The sequence below is a fragment of the Capra hircus genome, chromosome 19 (assembly GCF_001704415.2).
Source record: "Capra hircus breed San Clemente chromosome 19, ASM170441v1, whole genome shotgun sequence".
In the NCBI taxonomy this organism is placed as follows: Eukaryota; Metazoa; Chordata; class Mammalia; order Artiodactyla; family Bovidae; genus Capra; species Capra hircus.
Window position 1 is genome coordinate 52,925,799 of NC_030826.1, and position 18,319 is coordinate 52,944,117.

Sequence of the window (18,319 nt, forward strand, 5' to 3'; positions counted from 1 at the left end):
TCCAAACTGTCAAGAGTGCTCACTTCTGGGAAACAGGATGGGGGCAAAGGAGGCGGGAGGACAGGGGACATAAACGGGGCTTTTTGCTTCATATACTCTGCCTTGTTTGAACTTCTTGATGACGGGTGTATATTATTTGTAACAACAAACATTTCCAGCAAGATGCTCTGTGCTGTCAGGGACAAGTATGTGTATACGTGCGTGTAGTGATGTGAGGACAGGAGGAAATACCTGGCCAGGTTAAGGACGGCTCCCCAGAGCAGCTGATCTGCATTCTGAGTCGTGAAGGACGGAAGGAGATTCCCAGGCAGAGAGAACGGTTTGAGGATTCCTGAGCCACACAGAGGTAGTGTTCCAGGCCCAAGTGCACATAGTGAGCTGCTCTGGAGCTTAGCACAGAGTGAACCACACCAGCAGCAATCCACTCAGGCACAGACGTGTGGGACCCAACACAGGCCAGTGAGAGCCAGAGCCCGACACGTGGCTCGAGAGTCTGAAGAGACGCACCTCTGGGGCTCCTCCACCCTCCTGGGGTCCTCATGTGATGCAACAGAACAGAGCAAGGCAGAGTAAGGGTCCCGGTGACCCGGCCACATCCCAGGCTGTGCCCACCCCGCCCTGGTCTCATCTGCAAGATTTTAACTTATCGAGGCAACTGAGTGACTACAGAGAGAGGTCAGTGCCACTGATAGAAAACGTAATGTTGCTCACAGCTCCCCAAGAAAGGAGAGGCGCGGGCAGCCATGCAGGGGCAAAGTGGGGAGCCGCAGGTTTGGTCAGGAGGCAGGAGGAGGATGGAGGGAAGCCCAGGCCAGAGGCTGGTAGGGCTGGGGAAACTGCTCCGGACGGGCCCTGGGGTCATCTCTGGTTATCTGGTACCTGGCGCTGGGGTAATGGAGAAGGGGAAACATGGGCTTGGGATATGAGGGTTTGTTAGATGAAGGAGGTGATTGGGCATTGGGCTGGTTTGCACAAGAAAGGCGTGCCCCCATCCCAGCCCTTTGCTCTCTTAGAAGTGGCTGGCCCTGTGGGGGTGGGTGGGGATTGGGCAGTCTCTCCCCAGCCAGCAAGATTTCTTTTCTTCTTCTTCTTTTGTACCACACAAGACTCTTAAGAGTCCCTTGGACTGCAAGGAGATCCAATCAGTCCATTCTAAAGATCAGTCCTGGGTGTTCATTGGAAGGACTGATGCTAAAGCTGAAACTCCAATACTTTGGTCACCTCATGCAAAGAGTTGGCTTGTTGGAAAAGACTCTGATGCTGGGAGGGATTGGGCGCAGGAGGAGAAGGGGACAACAGAGGATGAGATGGCTGGATGGCATTACCGACTCGATGGACGTGAGTTTGAGTGAACTCCGGGAGTTGGTGTTGGACAGGGAGGCCTGGCGTGCTGCAGTTCATGGGGTCGCAAAGAGTCGGACACGACTGAGCGACTGAACTGAACTGAGCTGAACCACACCAGGCAGCTTGTAGGATTTTTAGTTCCCTGACCAGGGATCAAACCCAGGCCTGCAACAGTGAGAATGCTGAGACCTTAACCACTGGACAGCCAGGGAATTCCCAGCAAGATTTTTAAAGATACCAAAACTTCTTACTGCTGCTATGTAGTCATTTCAGTCGTGTCTGACTCTGTGTGGCCCTATGGACTGCTGCCCCCCAGGCGCCTCTGTCCATGGGATTCTCTAGGCAAGAATACTTGTTAAGATATAGAAACTTCAAAAAATATGTTTTGTACATACCCTCCACCTTGAGATTTTCCGGTTATGGGAGCCAATCGCTACCTTTTCGCTAAGACCAATTTGGATTGCGTTTTCTGTCTCTTGAAATGCAAAAGGCCTGTCCAGCCAGGACCTCCCGTGCTCCTGCTGCAGCCGTCCATGTGGTCTTCACTCAGGTCCTCAGATATGTGCCTCCCCTCAGCGCAGGCCCTTTGCTGTTTCTCTAGCTCTTCGCCTCCCGTCCATCAGCTCTCAGACCAACAATCACTTCTCAGGGGGTGGCCCCCAACCTCCTCCTCACTACATCTGAGTACAAGGATGAGAGTTATGACGACTCAGTTTTTGATTTGCTGATAAACGTGTGACCCTAGTCCTGGACTATCTACATCCCCGTGAGCCCTGTCCACACTCCCAGTGCCCCCTCCCACCACGTGTACACAGCAGGTGAGTAACTACTAAATGAACGAAGCTAGGGGTGAGTCATCCTGGGGTCTGCCAGGCAAAAGGTCACGTCCGGCGTGCCTTCACATGGGAGAACGTCGCCAATCGGCAAGTGTCCCCTCCTCTCATCTCGGGAGGTTAGCGGCACTTGGACCAACAGGGAGCTGCTCCCCAGGTCAGGGAGACCACGAGGCGAAGCCCTCACCCATCTGTTCCCCTCCTGCCCGCCTGCAGACCGACCTGGAAGACATGACGGACCTCATAGAGATGCGGGAGGAGATTTCCAACCTGGTCATCAGTGCCATGAAGGAGGCCGAGGAGTACCAGGACTCCTTCGAGCGCTACTCCTACCTGTGGACGGACGACCCCCAGGAGTTCATGAAGAACTTCCTCACTTACGGGTGCGCCATCAGCCGGGAGGACCTGGACGGCCACCCTGAGGAGACCCTCCCCAAGACGCCGCCCACCCTCGCCCAGTTCCAGCAGCAGGTGTGGTGTTCTCGCTTCTGGAATCAACCACTCCCTCCCCACCCCCCACCGCTGTGCAGAGGCATTGGGTTTGATTGAGAACTCGGGTGAACGTTTTTGTTAAATGTAGGTTTTATTATTATTCAAGTATGGAGAGACCAACAGACCAGCAGACAGCCACCATGAAAAGAGGGCTCCCGAGAGGACGGGGCACTCCAGGCCGTGGGTGTCGCCAGCAGGGCACTAGTGTTGGGAGACAGAGAATGAGGGGAAAGCGTGACCGAGAACTCACGCGAGGGTCTTCATGGGAAGGAACAAGGAAGGCAGGGCAAGCCGGCTTCGGATGGGTTAGTTTGAGCCATTTCAGTGGCTCGGGTATATGGGCTGTCTCAGGTTGTCAGGTACCTGGCCCCTGGGTGATATCTGAGCAGGTGGACAGTGGCCTCAAGTGTGAGAGCGGGTGGTAAAAATTGGGGTGCAGACTCTGGTTCATTGTTTGCACATGAAACAATGTGGTCCTTGGCGGGGCGGGGCGGGGCGGCGGGGGGGGGAGGGTGTCTGCTATCTCTAGGAAAGAGCCAGCCTGTGACTAGGGGCAGGCTTGTCCCTCCAGGGTCAGCAAGGCCACCGATGCCAAAACATCAGGAATGTAGAACATGATGGGAATTTCCTGGTGGTCTGGCAGTTAGGACTCGACTCTTCCTGGGTTTGCTCCCAGGTCAGGGAACTAAGATCCTTCAAAACACATGGAGTGGCCAAAATATATATGTATATTATAACACAAGAAAACGTAATGAGCTTACAGACCTTCATGTCTTTTCCTGAAGCTTGGTGAGGGTGGCCCAGCCACAGGGGAGATGCTTGGGGTAGGGCACACAGTCTCTCCCACAGTGGGAGGGGGACAGCCGGCTGCCGATCTTGAAAGCCTCGAGGACAGGCAGCAGCACAAAGCTGGTGGAGTCAAGGGTGCCCCACGGCACCTGGGACCCTTGCACCCCTCGGAGCTTAGGTCATGCCCTCCTTCAGAAGCCCTGCTGGCCTCGCCCAGCGATGTCCCTTTCTGACAGCCTGTATCCTATGTTCGGCGATAGACTTCTGGGCTGCAGGGGCTGTCCGCTGGGGCTGGGAGAAGGAAAGGAGCGCGTGTGAGGGCCTCCCCTGCTGCCACGCGCTGTGCTGGCCCCACCACAGCAGCCCGAGAGCTGAGCAGGTCCTTGCCTCCCAGATCGACTCCTACGAGAAGCTGTACGAGGAGGTGTCCAAGTGCGACAACACCAAGGTGTTCAACGGCTGGCTGCAGTGTGACTGCCGCCCCTTCAAGCAGGCCCTCCTCAACACCATCAAGCGCTGGAGCCTCATGTTCAAGCGGCACCTGAGCAACCACGTCATCAGCAGGTGGGCACCAGGACCGCTGCCCCGGCCCACCCCCACCCCCACCCCCACCCCCACCGCCCTGACGCTGACCGCACCCCAGAGAGCCTTGTGCCAGGGCCCCCAGCCAGCTGGGTGTAGAGTTGAAGGTCAGGTTTAAAGACCAGCGGCCCCACGGAGCGTGGGTCCCAGCAGGAAAGTGTCACCTGGTGGGGAGTGGGGGCCCTGGTTCCTCAATCATTGCTTCTTTACTGGGCACTTACCGTGTCTGGCCAACAGGTGCCAAGGAATCCTTTAGGAGCCCTGAGTTGGGCAGGGAAGCCTGGCATAAAACTCAAGGGTGGTACCTGTGCAGTTACAGGCGGTGGTGGGCTGGGAGTCACCAGGAGCCCCGAGAACGTGTAATCCCGCTCTTCCATCCAGGAGGTCCTGCAAAGGCCACCCTTAGATGTGACCCTACCCAGGACTCGCCAACCAGTTGAGCTAGTGAAACATGAGGTGCCAGGCAGACAGGGACACGGCCCTCCCCTAGAGGGGGGCGCCCATCACATGCGGCCTCATACCCACCAGCCTCGCGGACCTGGAAGCCTTCATGAAAGTTGCCAGGATGGGCTTAACGAAGCCCGTTAAGGAGGGGGATTATGAAGGCCTCGTGGAAGTGATGGGGCATCTGATGAGGGTCAAGGAGAGGCAGACGGCCACGGACAACATGTTTGAGCCTCTGAAGCAGACCATCGAGCTGCTCAAGTCCTACGGGGAGGAGATGCCCGAGGAGACGCACGTGAAGCTGCAGGTAGACGGGCCTGGGATGCCCCGTCGGGGGAGCTGGAGCCCCGCGGGGCATGGCCAGAGGAGGACGGGCCCTTGTGACCTGGAACCTGTGGGCCAAACCTCCTCTTCTAGACCTGAGATTACCGGGGAACAGTGGGGTGGGAGGACAAGGCTCTCCAGAGACGAGGGGACAGGCAGATTGCCTCCCAAGGGTGGGAGGGGAATAGTCCCTGCATTTAGCTGGCATTTCAATGGATTAGAAATGCCTTCATGTCCCATGCCTCCTCCTGAGCCCAGCGGGACCCTGGGCATGAGGGACAGTGGACTGAGAACGGGGTCTGCAGAGGCCCTGCCAAGATCAGAGGCCAGCAGCGAGGCTGAGAGAGAGACCAGCTCCCTGGAAGAGAAGGCTCCCAGGCAGCTCCAGGCCGTGCAGCAGAGGGGCCACGGCAGGGGATGCAGGGACTTGAAGAGTCCGGCACTTGATGCTGATTTGCCGGATGCCAGTGTCGGCGCCAATGCATCTGTGTGTGCGGCTGGGGTCGGTGGGGGGAGGGAGGGACGGAGGAGATGGGTCCTGCAGGCAGGGTCAAGCCACCCCCCGGGCTTTGTCTCCTCCCAGACATGGCTGCCTCTACCCACTCCCTTTCTCTGCCCTGACTGTGTCTGGTCACACAGGCCTGATTCCCTGTGCTGGGAGACACGGACTCCAGCCAGTGCCCAAGACCGCCGGCAGAGGGAGTGACAGGATGGTGTGGGTGGCTGTGGCGACCTCTCGCGCTGCCCAGACCCTGGTTTAGAGCATGTCATGTTTGGCCCCTTTTCCCCCTGCCCAGGGCTCAGTAAGGACCAGGATTAGAAGTGTTTGTGGCCAGGCCCAGGAGCTCTGGGGCCATGGACAGGGCAAGTGGGGTGGTAAAAGTTCTGATAAATGTTTGAGGCCTGCCACTGCCAACGAAGACTGTTAGTTAATTGTAGAAGAAAGTGAAACAATACCTATTTGTGGGCAAAGAGATTAGGGGCTGGGATTTCTGTCTTTAAAATATTTTACGGCAAGTACAATATTTGCCCAATTGTGGAGAACTTGGAAAATACAAATCTTCATCTGATTGCCAAAGTCATTCTTTCTTTACATATAAAAATGTATTTATTTTAATTGGAGGCTAATTACTTTACAACATCGTAGGGGTTTTGCCGTACATTGACATGAATCCGCCACGGGTGTACATGTGTTCCCCATCCTGAGCCCCTCTCCCACTTCCCTCCCCATAACGTCATTCTTGAAATGACAAAACGACAGGAATGGAAGACAGGTTAGTGGCTGCCCAGGTTGGGGATGCGGGGTAGGTGCTGATGCGAAGAGCTGACACAGGACAGTTCCCTCGCAGGGACGAACAGCGAGGTGTGCAGATTGTCGTGGGGGTTATGGGAACCTATACATGAGACAAAAATGCCTAGGACTACCCCTGCCTACAACACACGCACTCACACGCACACGTAGATTGAGCCTAAAACAGGGTAAAACCTGACAAGTTCCGTCATCTGTTAACAGAAACACCCCAGGGTCCGATGCTGGCTTGGCTCTCGAGCCTTAGTTATATAAGATGCCAGCGCTGTGGAAGCCTGTGGGGAGGCACACAGGACTCTTTGTGCTATCTTTTTTCAATACTTATTTATTGATTTATTTGCCTACACTGTGTCTTAGTTGCAGCACGCAGCGTCTTTGGCTGTGGCACGGGGGATCTAGTTCCCTGACCAGGAATCGAACTTGGGATCGCAGAGCCTTAGCCACTGGACCACCAGGGAAGTCCCTCCCTGTGATATTTTTGCAGCTCCCCATGAGTCCATAATGATCTCACACTAGAAAATTTTTAAAAAGAGCAGGAAAGGGAGTGGTCCTTGGCCTTTACTTGCACAGGAACTGCCAGAGCAGTGGACAAACACCAAGAAGCTGGCCATCCAGGTGAAGCAGAACGTGTCGCCCCTGCAGGCCAACGAGGTCAGCATCCTGAGGCGGAAGTGCCAGCAGTTTGAGGTACGGTGGCCTGGGGGGCGGGGCCGGGGTGCAGCCCCCACCACGGCCAGGCCCTGGGACAGGGAGCCTGAGTGTCTCACGTGGTCCTCCCTCAGCTCAAGCAGCACGAGTTCAGAGAGAGGTTCAGACAAGAAGCCCCGTTCACCTTCAGCGACCCCGACCCCTACAAGTCCCTCAGTAAGGTATTTCTGCTCAAGGAGGAGATGCGGTGGTAACTCTGGGGACCCATCTTTTCTCAAGCTGTCATCCTCATGAGCCCAGAAACACGGCCTCGATGGGACCAGCTTTGGGCCGAGCACACGTGTGTGTGTGTGCTTATGTGCGGGCACGTGCGTGTGTGTGTGCACAGACATGCAAGCTCAGCCATCCTATGGGCCGCCCCTCCAGGCCCCACCAGAGAAGCCAGGGGTGGCTGGGGGGACGGATAGGGGTTAGCTGCCTTCCAGTGTGTGTGGGGTCGGAGTGCAGTGTGCCGACGGCTCTGGGAGTCACTGGGATGTGACGAGTGGGGGCAGGCGGGGAAGGCTCCACCGAGTGCGGGCACCCCGCTCACCGGCTTCCTCCCATGCCCACAGCAACAAAAGAGCATCGCGGCCATGGAGAGCATCATGGAGGCGCTGTGCAAGTCCGGGAGCCTCTTCGAGGTCAGCGTCCCGGACTACAAGCAGCTTAAGGCTTGTCACAAAGAGGTCCGCCTGCTGAAGGAGCTCTGGGACATGATCATCATGGTGAGGGGCCATTCTGGCTTGGGGGGGCGGGTGGGGCAGGTAGAAAGAGAGGGAGGTGGGAGAGGGGTTCACGGGCAGCATCCCAGCACCAAGAAGGGGCAGCTCCCGTTATCCCCCCATGACACCCACCTCTGATGGTTGATGGAGGCAGCCCCTCTTCCCAAACACAAGAGTAGGAAGCCTCACTCTCCGCCCCAGGGTCCAGACAGTGTCCACAGCACACGGGCGTGCTAGTTCCCCGTGGTCTCGCCTTTTGGCCCCTCTATTTCCAGAGATATTTCAGTTCTCTTTTTTCACTTTTTCTGTATGGCAGTATGTGTGCATGCGTGCAAAGTCGCTTCAGTCGTGTCTGACTCTGCAACCCCATGGACTGTAGGCCACCAGGCTCCTCCATCCATGGAATTCTCCAGGCAAAAGTACTGGAGTGGGTTGCCAGGCTCTCCCCCAAGGATCTTCCTGACCCAGGGATTGGACTTGCGTCCCCTGCATTGGCAGGCGGGTTCTTCACCACTGTGCCACGGACAAAGCCCTCATTGGAGAATAGCTGGCTAACAGTGCTGTGTCTCAGGTGTCCAGCAAAGTGACTCAGTTATGCATATACATGTATCTGTTCCTTTTCGAATTCTTTTCCCATTTAGGTTATCACAGAGTATGGAGAGGAGTTCCCTGTGCTACACAGTAGGTCCCTACTGGTTGTCTGTCTTTTTTTTTTTTAATAGATAATGCCTTGATTTTAATTTTTTTAATCTCTTGGCCGCACCGAGTGGCATGCAGGATCTTAGTTCCCTGACCAGGGATCGAACCCGTGCCCTCTGCAGTGGAAGCACAGAGTCCCAACCACTGGGCCGCCAGGGAAGTCTCCCTGGTTATCTGTCTTAAATACAGCAGTGTGTGCCTGTCAACCCCAAACTCCCAACGCATCCCTCCCTCCCCACCCGCCGTGACCTTAAGTTCCTTTTCTAAGTCTGTGTTAGTTCTTCTCCTTTGTGCTCTTGAATGAACTTCAGAATCTGTCAAATCCTCTCTTCACACAGAAAACTCTCAGACTACACACAGACTTGAATCTCCTCTGTGAGCTCATCTGGGGAGGGTTCCCCTCCTGGCAGCAGTATTTGTCCCTGCCCAGGAGCAGGCCCTGTCTTGTCATGTATCTTGTTTTTAGATTACATCTTAGTAAGATCATGTAAATGTCTGTATCCTGACCATGCTGAATTTATCTCTCATAGAGGGCGGAGTCGGGGAGAATCTTTGTAGCCACAGGCTCCATCACAACCACCCCCAAAGGGAGAGAATCCATCAGAGCCTCTAGATACCTTTTTTTTTTTTTTTTTTGCAATTCACTGAATTCAAGTGGCTCGTGCTCGAGTGACCGGACTGAACAATGCTGCTGCTAAGTCGCTTCTGCCGTGTCTGACTCTGGGCGACCCCACAGACGGCAGCCCACCAGGCTCCTCTGTCCCTGGGATTCTCCAGGCAAGGACTGAACAATAAGCGAAGTCAACTCAGAAAGCTGCACTGTCCCTTGATAAATACCACTTAGCACTGACCCAAGAATGCAGGTTGTCTTTCCCAGGAGATAACGATAAGCATTTCCGGTCAGGGTGTTGCAAGAAAAATTGACAAAACAAATGAGCCAGGGTACTTCTACGATAACAGGATACAGAAGCAGCTTAAACTTAAACCAGAAAGGGCCATCGATTTCCGTGGGGATTAATGCTTCAAGTCTCGGGATTTGCAGAGTCAGTCCCTTGTCAGCGCCCCAACTGTTGGTCATTGTCTGTCAAGGACGTCTACCAAGATCAGGCTGCTCTGCCCCAAGCCTCTGCCAGCAACCTCTGGCCTTCTCCAGGACCCCCGTCCAGCTCCCAAGCCGTTCTCAGCCCACCCTGAATATAAGACTGGAGCCTCTTGGGTTTCCGCCTCCGCGCTTGGCAGGGGGGTGCCCCAGTACCACCTGGGTCTTGTTTCATTCTGTTACGGGTGGAATTTCTTCTGGTGCGTCTTTGTCAGTGTAAGCTAGGTTGGGCTTCCCTGGTGGCTCAGTAGTAAAGCGTCCGGCTGCCAATGAGGGAGGCCTGGGTTCGGTCCCTGGATCGGGAAGGTCCCCTGGAGAAGGAAACCGCAACCCACTCCAGTTTTCTTGCCTGGGAGACTGCATGGACAGAGGAGCCTGGTGGGCCACAGTCTTTGGTGTTGCCAAGAGTCAGACAAGACTTAGTGATTAAACAACAACAAGTAAGCTAGGTTACTCTGCAGTAACAAACAGCCCTAAGACACAAAATCTCTGTGTTGTTAACCACAGACACATATTTTTCGTTCGTGCAAAGTCCACACTCCAGTTCCAGGCAAACCCTCCACAGCTCAGTGCATGTCCACAACTGCCGAGGCAGGTAGGGGGAACTGTGGGTTCAGCGTTGGCACCTCGTTGCCTCTGCCCCCCAGGTGACAGGTGTCATCCACATTCCATTGGTTGGGGCAACTTTTGTGGCCTCAGCAAGACATGGGACAGAACAAGATCCTGGTGAGCAGTGACGAAGCCCATGTTTTGCCAAAATCTCTCTTAACTGCTGACTTTTAAGTTAAATCTATCATGGTAGAACTGGGGTTCTTTTTGCTCCCCCTGTATCCGGTCACTTTACCAAGCTCTGTCCTTAGTGCTGGAGACTCCTCATTGGATTTTTCCGTCCGAGAGCAATGCCAGGAAGGTGGCATGGGTGCCTTCCTGAACCGTCCCCAGTAGAGGAGTCAGCGGGCGTTTCTCCACCTCAGGTCAACACCAGCTTCGACGCCTGGAAGACCACCAAGTGGAAGGACATCAACGTGGAGCAGATGGACATAGACTGTAAGAAGTTTGCCAAGGATGTGAGGTCCCTGGACAAGGAGATGAAGAGCTGGGATGCCTTCGTGGGGCTGGACAACACCGTGAAGAACATGATCACGTCCCTGCGCGCCGTGAGCGAGCTGCAGAACCCCGCCATCCGGGACCGCCACTGGCAGCAGCTCATGCAGGCCACCCAGGTACCACACTGGCGCAGGGGCGGAGGGCAGCTCTCCTCGGGAACTCGCTGCGGGAGTGGGGGGCTGACGCTGGCAAAGCTGGCTTCACGCGTGCGCACCCCAGGCCATCACACAGGGCTCCAGGCTCAGGTGGCCCCAAGCGGGGTTAGAGGCTCTGCTGTCACTATCTTGATTTCCTTAATCAATACCTTTTTCACACGGGATTCCATCATTTTCATTTTGTACCAGGGTTAGGGTTAGGGTTAGGGTTAGGGTTAGGGTTAGGGTTAGGGTTTACTCAAATTACTGGCAAATTACTCAGCCAGTACTGCTTGTAGCATGAATGGTAAATGTCCATGGGGCTCAGGAAGTTTGGGGTGGAAGAATAGTCCTGGGTCCCCCCCATGTACCCCAGGAGCGTAGGGTCCTAGCGCCAAAATTTTCCCAGGAATGTTCCCAAGTGGGAAGCGGGAGGGACATTGGCCTTGACACTCACTGAAGGCGAATAGGACCATTCCCACTGTCAGCAAACATTGAACAAAACTCTATGGAACGGCTACTCTGCAGAGGCCCCACGTAGATGTCAAGGAAGCAGAGAGGTTGAGGACACGGGCCCTGCACTCAGAGCAGCGAAGGGAAAAAGGACACGGGCCATGGTGTTTGGGAGGCGGAGTGGGGTGCTCAGCGGCAGTTCTAGGGGTGCAGAGGAGGCAGCCACCTCCCCGGTTAGGGAACTGCGGGACCAGCATCAGGAACATGTGGGGCGTGGCCTGGGCCTTGGGGAAGGGAAGGGAGGGACAGATGAGCAGAAGGGATTGCCTCAAATACTGAGGCCACCGGCCTGCAGGCTCATGTACCCCATCCAGGGCCTGGGAGAGACCCCGGGCAGTGACCAACAAACGACAGCAACGTCCCAGGAATCGGGCCTCACCAAGGGCTTGTTGAGACCTGGGCAGGTATTTTCCCAACCATGATTGAGAAACACTCAGTTCCATCAGTTGGTCAAACCAGTTTTTGTGGCAGGCTTGGAATCCAGGCTTGGAAATGTCTATGCGACAGCGAGAAAGATTTGAAGACGGTGACACCATGCAAATACCTGCTATTGTTACCAGAGTAACAGTACCTGTGACGCAGCCACGCCTGTTGCCAACACGGCAGCTTCCCCAGATGGATCGGGTCCTGCCGCTGCGGTCACAAAGCCCCACACGATGGGGGATCTTAAAACCACAAAATGTCCCTGGAGGCCAGAAACTGGAAGTCAAGGAGTCAGCAGAGCCATGATCCCTCCGATGTCTAGGGGAGGACCCTCCCCTGCCTCTCCCAGCTTCCGGTGGTCCCAGGCGGCCCTTGGCTAGTGGCCGCGCCCGAAGCATCCTTGCCTCCGCGGTCACCTGGCCTCCTCTGCATTTCAAACCTCCCTCTCCTTTTCATGTTGAAAACAGCTGCCATCATGTTTAGGTTCTGTGTAGTTGACCCGAGATGATTGCATCTCAAGATCCTTAACAACTGCAGAGACTCTATTCCTGAATAAGGTCACATTCTGAAGTCCTGGTGGGCCCTGTTGCTACCAGTTTTACAGGGAGGAGAGGCCTGGAGGAGTGTCTGCCCAAGTCACGGAACTCCCAACACCCGCTTCATGGCCTGGGTTCCTCCCTCGCCAGCCTCTACATGAAGGACAAAGGTGTCCCTCAACTGGAGAACATGTGAACGAATGTGAAATGCGCCTATTTTTTTCCTCTGCAGGTGAAATTTGAAATGTCAGATGAGACCACCCTGGCAGATTTACTCCAGCTGAACCTACACAAATACGAGGATGAGGTCCGAAACATTGTCGACAAGGCCGTGAAGGAGTCTGGGATGGAAAAGGTATCCTTTGTTGACAGTGAAGTTTGTTTTATATGGGATGATGCTGAAACTGAACCACCAGCCTGACGCCTGTTGAATGTGCTGATGTAGGGTTGAAACTAATGTACCACCAGTTAATGCCTGACTGAACTCTCCTCTCTTTCCGTGAAGCACCCTCCTCTGTGGTCCATCCTGCCTCAGCCTCTGCCTTCTGAGACGGTGAATGGGGCTGGGGCGGGGTAGGCAGTGGTCAGGAGGGCTGGCCATCAGCTGGTACCTACGGGCCATTCCAGGACACATGAAAATGCTGAAGGATTCCTTTGCAATTCAAACCTCTCTCCTCATCGGTTTTTTGAGTTTGAATGGTCACAGTTGGGCTTGCTTTCTTTTTTAAACAGCTTTATTGAGCTATAAATCACATACCCATTCACCCATTTAAAGTGTGCAGTTCAATGGCTCTTAACATATTTACAGAAATGTGCAGCTATCACGTGTTAGAATTAGTCAATTTTAGGACATTTTCATCTCCTCAAAAAGGGATGAAACCCAGACCCTTTAGCTAGTATCTCCCCATCTTCTCACACCTGCACCCATCTCAGCTCTGACCTACTGCTTCCTGTCTTCTATAGGATTGCCTTTTCTATGCATTTCATATACATGTAAACATATAGAATCTGGGCTTTTGTGTCTGACTTCTTTCACTGAGCATGTTTTCAAGTTTCCTTCATGTTGTAGCATGTGTCCATACTTCATTCTTTTTTACAGCCAAATAATATTTCATTATATGAATACTCCACATGTTGTCAATCCATTCACCCACTGAGGGACATTTGGGTTGCTTCCATCTGTTGGCCACTGTGAATAATGTTGGCATGAACATTTTGGCTTTCTGAGAGCAGGGCCTCCTTCCACGTTCCAGGAAACTCTGGGTTCTCTTCAGTGATTCTTGCCAGATCCTTGCTGACCCGGTTCCTGTTCCTCCGAAAGGTGCTGAAAGCCCTGGACAGCACCTGGTCCACCATGGAGTTCGAGCACGAGCCGCACCCACGGACGGGCACCATGATGCTCAAGTCAGACGAGGTGCTGGTGGAGACGCTGGAGGATAACCAGGTGCAGCTGCAGAACCTGATGATGTCCAAGTACCTGTCCCACTTCCTGAAGGAGGTGACCAGCTGGCAGCAGAAGCTGTCCACGGCGGACTCGGTCATCTCCATCTGGTTCGAGGTCCAGAGAACCTGGAGCCACCTGGAGAGCATCTTCATCGGTTCTGAAGACATCCGCGCCCAGCTGCCGGAGGACTCCAAGAGCTTTGATAACATCGACGTGGAGTTCAAGGTGAACACAGCTCTCCGGCTCCTGCCTTTGGGCACTTTTGGAAATGGCTCCCTTGGTGCAAACAGGGCTCCTGATGCCACGGTGATCCCTTTGTCCTCCCAGGCCCTGATGGAAGACGCGGTGAAAACACCCAATGTGGTCGAAGCTACCAACAAGCCTGGCCTCTACGACAAACTTGAGGACCTGAAGAAGAGGTGGGTCCCATACCTGTCCAGACGAGGGGCTTCACTGTGGCAGAAACCCAAGTCATGCGCCTCCCCCCGCTACCCTGCTGGCCAGGCCAGGAAACCCCCAGGTTGTGGGTTAACACATCCCCTCCCTAGAAGCACCTGCCACTTCCTCCACCCTAGCCACAGAGCCTGCCTTCAGCCTCAGAGGAAGCCACGATGGCAGAGATTCAACTGTAGCCCCTCCTGCCTGGGGACGTCCACAAGTGTGGGGGCTGGCTGAGAACGAGCGTGTCCGCCTGGAAGATTTGAATTAAACTGGGGCTGTGAATGGCCTGGGCGTCTCCAGGGTCATCCATCCAGCACGTGGAAAGATGGGCTGAAGAGACCTTCTGTCAAGCAGGACTCAGCAGCCTCGTTCCCTGCCCCTAGGTTGGCTGTGTGCGAAAAGGCCTTGGCTGAATATTTAGAGACAAAAAGACTGGCTTTCCCCAGGTTCTACTTTGTCTCTTCAGCTGACCTCCTGGACATTCTCTCCAACGGAAATGACCCCGTGGAGGTAGGTGGGCCCCTGATGGTCCGAAGGGGCACCAGGCCCCATGTTCGGGTGGCCCCAGGATGTTGGAGGAGTGTCCGAGAGGTGGTCCACACCAAAAGCCGCCCAGGGGCCGGGCTGTGACAGAAGGACCCGGAACCTCTCTCAGAGCTGGCCCTTCCCACCCTGAGCTCCATCATTGTGCTCTGGAAAATGGGTGAGATGCCCGTTTCTAAGACACAAGCCGCTCATCCTACTAAACCCCAGACACTGGGAGGAAAAGCCCCTGTGAGGCTCCTCTTCTAAAAGAGAGAAGGGCGAGCATCCAGGCAAAGGGAGGGGACCGTATTTTATTTTAATCATGGGGTTGCAGATGTACGGTATGGGAGCCCCAGGGCGGCCCATGGTTTAGGTTCTGAGCATCTGACTTAGGGGCATAGGCCCCGTGCCCCCTGGGACAGAACCTTCTCAGGGAAGAGAAGAAACAGACATTCAGAAGATTCTGCTGAGCACTGTTTGCTCTTTCGTTTGTTGGTGAAGTGTGTTTAATCAGCATCCCAGAGGCAGGGGGTAGGGAGGTGGGGGAGAATAAGTAAAAAAAAAAAAAATGGTGCTTAAGACCGCCCGAGGGAGACCCAGGCCACGGGCATCCGCCTGCGAACCCCTGGGTTGCAAAATCCAACGTTCTCCCCTCCAACCCCGAAATCCAGGTGAGCCGCCATCTGTCCAAGCTCTTTGACAGCCTGTGTAAACTGAAGTTCCGCCTGGACGCCAGTGGGAAGCCGCTTAAGTTCGGCCTGGGCATGTACAGCAAGGAAGACGAGTATGTGGACTTTGACCAGGAGTGCGACCTCTCAGGGCAGGTGCGAGCCGCCGCGGGGACGCACAGAGCACTGCCCCTGGGGTGGAAGCGCCCCGTGGCCAGGACCGCACGGCCACAGAGAGGCTGTCAGCAGCAGCCCCTGGCCGGCCCTCTCTCCTCTTCTCTCGGCCTCACAGAACAAATGCTTAAGGGACGTCTTTCTAGGAGTCCCTGCACAGCCTTACCTAGGCAGTCTGAGGTGACCTGTGAAAAGAAAGAAAGGAGAAATGAGGGGGGGGAAAGGGAGGGAGAGAACAGATTTATTAATGCCCTTAAATCTTTGTTGTTCTATTATTATTAATGCCAAGGGGACCACTTTGGAGGGTGCCATGCACACCTGCCAAGGTCTCATCCCTGTTCAGCACGACGGGCTTTACAGCTTCCATATTTAGCAGAGGGCTCCCCTTACCCTGGGCAGCCCGGCCCCCTGTCCCACCTCCCCAGCCCAGGAGGCTGCTCCCTTCTGCTGACAGCAAGCTTCCTGGCTGCCCTCTCCCCCTTCTCTTTGCCTAAGCAAAATGTAATTTGGAGGTAAATTGGCTTGGGGCATTAAAAATCTCATGCTAGAAAACTTGAGCTCCAACAAGTTGAATTCGGAGTGCCTGGCTGGACAGGGTCAGCAGGATCCAGTCATCGATTTGTTCAGACACTTCCCACACTTAACCACTTACAGACATAACCACTGATCTACAGCGAGCTTTGTGCTTCTATCAATAGCTTAAAAGAAAAACCAACCTGATTATCGCATTCGGGTATCTTCCCCCTGGTGGCAGTTAGCTGAAGGTTTGTATTTCAAAATGCACACAAGGCTCATCAGCCAGTTTGTCCGTGTGACCATCTCAGACCCTGAGAGAATGCCCTTGGGGACAAGTGGGGCTCTGCTAGTCAGAATCCGCCTGGGACACGGGGCAGCAGGGCCCGGGGGACAGTTGCCCTGTCCCGGAATATCAGCACTACTTCGTGGGCTCAGACATAGACCGTCTTCTCTAGCTTTTTCTCTCGCTCCCTCTCCCTTCTGTGAATGCACACGAAAGCCCAAGGCAACTAGTTTTGTGGGTACAGCTAGCCTTGCTGAACACATTTTTCCAGCAGGCCATTCTTGCCGCTCAGAAAACCTGGGCATTTCTACCCCTGGAATGATGGTAAGGATGAGGACAAGCGGTCATTTCTTTCGTAAATGTCAGAGCACGTCCTCGGATGAGACGTGCTCACCCTCTCTGGTCCCCGTGGCTCCGTCCCCAGGTAGAGGTCTGGCTGAACCGGGTGCTGGACAGGATGTGCGCCACGCTCCGCCACGAGATCCCCGAGGCTGTGGTGACCTATGAGGAGAAACCGAGGGAGCAGTGGATCTTTGACTACCCCGCCCAGGTCCGAGCTGGGTGGACGGGGCAGCTGTGAGATGCGGGGAGGGGTGGACGGAGCTCACCCGTCCTGAGTTAGCCGCAGTCCGGCGGTGAAGAGCCACCGTATCTGGTGTGAACACTTCCGTCAGAAAACGGCGCTCACGTGGCGGGGTCCTGGGGCCCCCCTCTGTTTCCAGATCGCGCTCACATGCACCCAAATCTGGTGGACCACCGAGGTGGGCTTGGCGTTTGCCCGGCTGGAGGAAGGCTACGAAAATGCCGTCAAAGATTACAACAAGAAGCAGGTGTGTCCCGCCCACCCCTGTGTCCGTCCAAGCACCTTCGCTCTGTGAGGCCCCGGCTCGTGCCTCTGCCATTCCTGAGTCAAAAGCAGCCAAATATTGGCAACAGCTGTTCTGCCCAAGAGTAACCGCTTCAGAAATACACGACTTTAATTCTCTATTTCGATTTGATTTTTTGACAGATTCTTGGTTAGAAATTTAGAAACCAAAGATAGTGTTTAAAATGAAAGATATAACCCTGTCAACAGACTCTTAGCTAACCTAGTGTACATATGATCAGTTCCCAGGCAAAAATATACAACTATCCAAGTGGCTTTAAAATCTTGTTTTCACTTACTGTCTGCCGTCTTTCACGACATCAGATCTTCTTCGACACCATTTTTAGTGACTCCTTGATATTCCACGGGGGAGGGCAGTTCCCAAGCGCCTAGGGGGACCCGCCCAGCCCGGAGGCCACCCCTGAGGCCACCCCTGGAGCCGTGTCCGAGGGAGGCATGTTTGCTCCCGCAGATCAGCCAGCTGAACGCGCTCATCACCCTGCTCATTGGGAACCTCAGCGCAGGGGACAGAATGAAGATCATGACCATCTGCACCATCGACGTCCACGCCCGGGACGTGGTGGCCAAGATGATCACCGCCAAGGCAAGGGCGCCGGGGGGGTCCAGGAGCCAGGGTGGGGGCCCGGGGCTCAGGACTCCAGCCCGCATCCCCCACCCCAGTTACCGCTTCTTCCTCAGTGGGGCAGGGGGGGACACTTCTCCAGGCAGTGGCTACCCTATCCTTCACCCCTAGTCTAACCCCTGGTAAGCCACTGGACGAGCAGCCCAATCAGAAGTGCCCCCAGTTCAGCAGTGGGAGGGTGGTGTTAGGCTTGATGGGGGCACCTGGGGAGGATGGGGAGCTGGAAGCACCCCAGGGTCAGGGACCGCTTGGAGGCAAGCCAGCCTGCTCCCCCCGCAGGTGGAGAGCTCCCAGGCCTTCACCTGGCAGTCCCAGCTGCGGCACCGCTGGGACGAGGAGCGGAAGCACTGCTTTGCCAACATCTGCGACGCCCAGATCCAGTATTCATATGAGTACCTGGGCAACACGCCACGGCTGGTCATCACCCCACTCACGGACAGGTGAGGGCCCCAGCCGCCTTCCCGTCTGGCCATGAACAACGCAGGGGAGGGAATCGCACCCTTTCTCTGGGCTCTTCCCCACACGTCCTTGCACCGTCAGACCCAAATATCCCCTGCTGAGGCTGACGGATGCGGGCGTTTGGGTTGGGGGACCTGCGTTCAGGTTCAGTTCTGCCTTCTTCTAGCCACCCAGCCTTGGAGCTGAGACCTTATTCCCTCATTCTGACCCTGGCTGTGTGGCCTTAGGGGTGTTGCTTAGCCTTTCTGAGGGCCTGTAAAA

The 18,319-nt window shown here is 55.1% G+C and overlaps 1 protein-coding gene across 1 annotated transcript in view; it reads left to right on the forward strand.

Annotated features, from left to right (window-relative positions):
* The window catches only part of DNAH17 (dynein axonemal heavy chain 17), a 100,422-nt gene that overhangs the window by 27,133 nt on the left and 54,970 nt on the right, over positions 1–18,319 (forward strand). The window contains exons 19-34 of the mRNA XM_018063680.1: positions 2,394–2,648; positions 3,853–4,022; positions 4,569–4,791; positions 6,688–6,804; positions 6,900–6,986; positions 7,380–7,532; positions 10,302–10,550; positions 12,273–12,395; positions 13,362–13,709; positions 13,812–13,903; positions 14,309–14,435; positions 15,122–15,274; positions 16,516–16,641; positions 16,814–16,921; positions 17,429–17,560; positions 17,879–18,039. Of these exons, the coding sequence (XP_017919169.1) occupies positions 2,394–2,648; positions 3,853–4,022; positions 4,569–4,791; positions 6,688–6,804; positions 6,900–6,986; positions 7,380–7,532; positions 10,302–10,550; positions 12,273–12,395; positions 13,362–13,709; positions 13,812–13,903; positions 14,309–14,435; positions 15,122–15,274; positions 16,516–16,641; positions 16,814–16,921; positions 17,429–17,560; positions 17,879–18,039 (2,624 nt within the window). The remainder of the gene's footprint in view (positions 1–2,393; positions 2,649–3,852; positions 4,023–4,568; positions 4,792–6,687; positions 6,805–6,899; positions 6,987–7,379; positions 7,533–10,301; positions 10,551–12,272; positions 12,396–13,361; positions 13,710–13,811; positions 13,904–14,308; positions 14,436–15,121; positions 15,275–16,515; positions 16,642–16,813; positions 16,922–17,428; positions 17,561–17,878; positions 18,040–18,319) is intronic.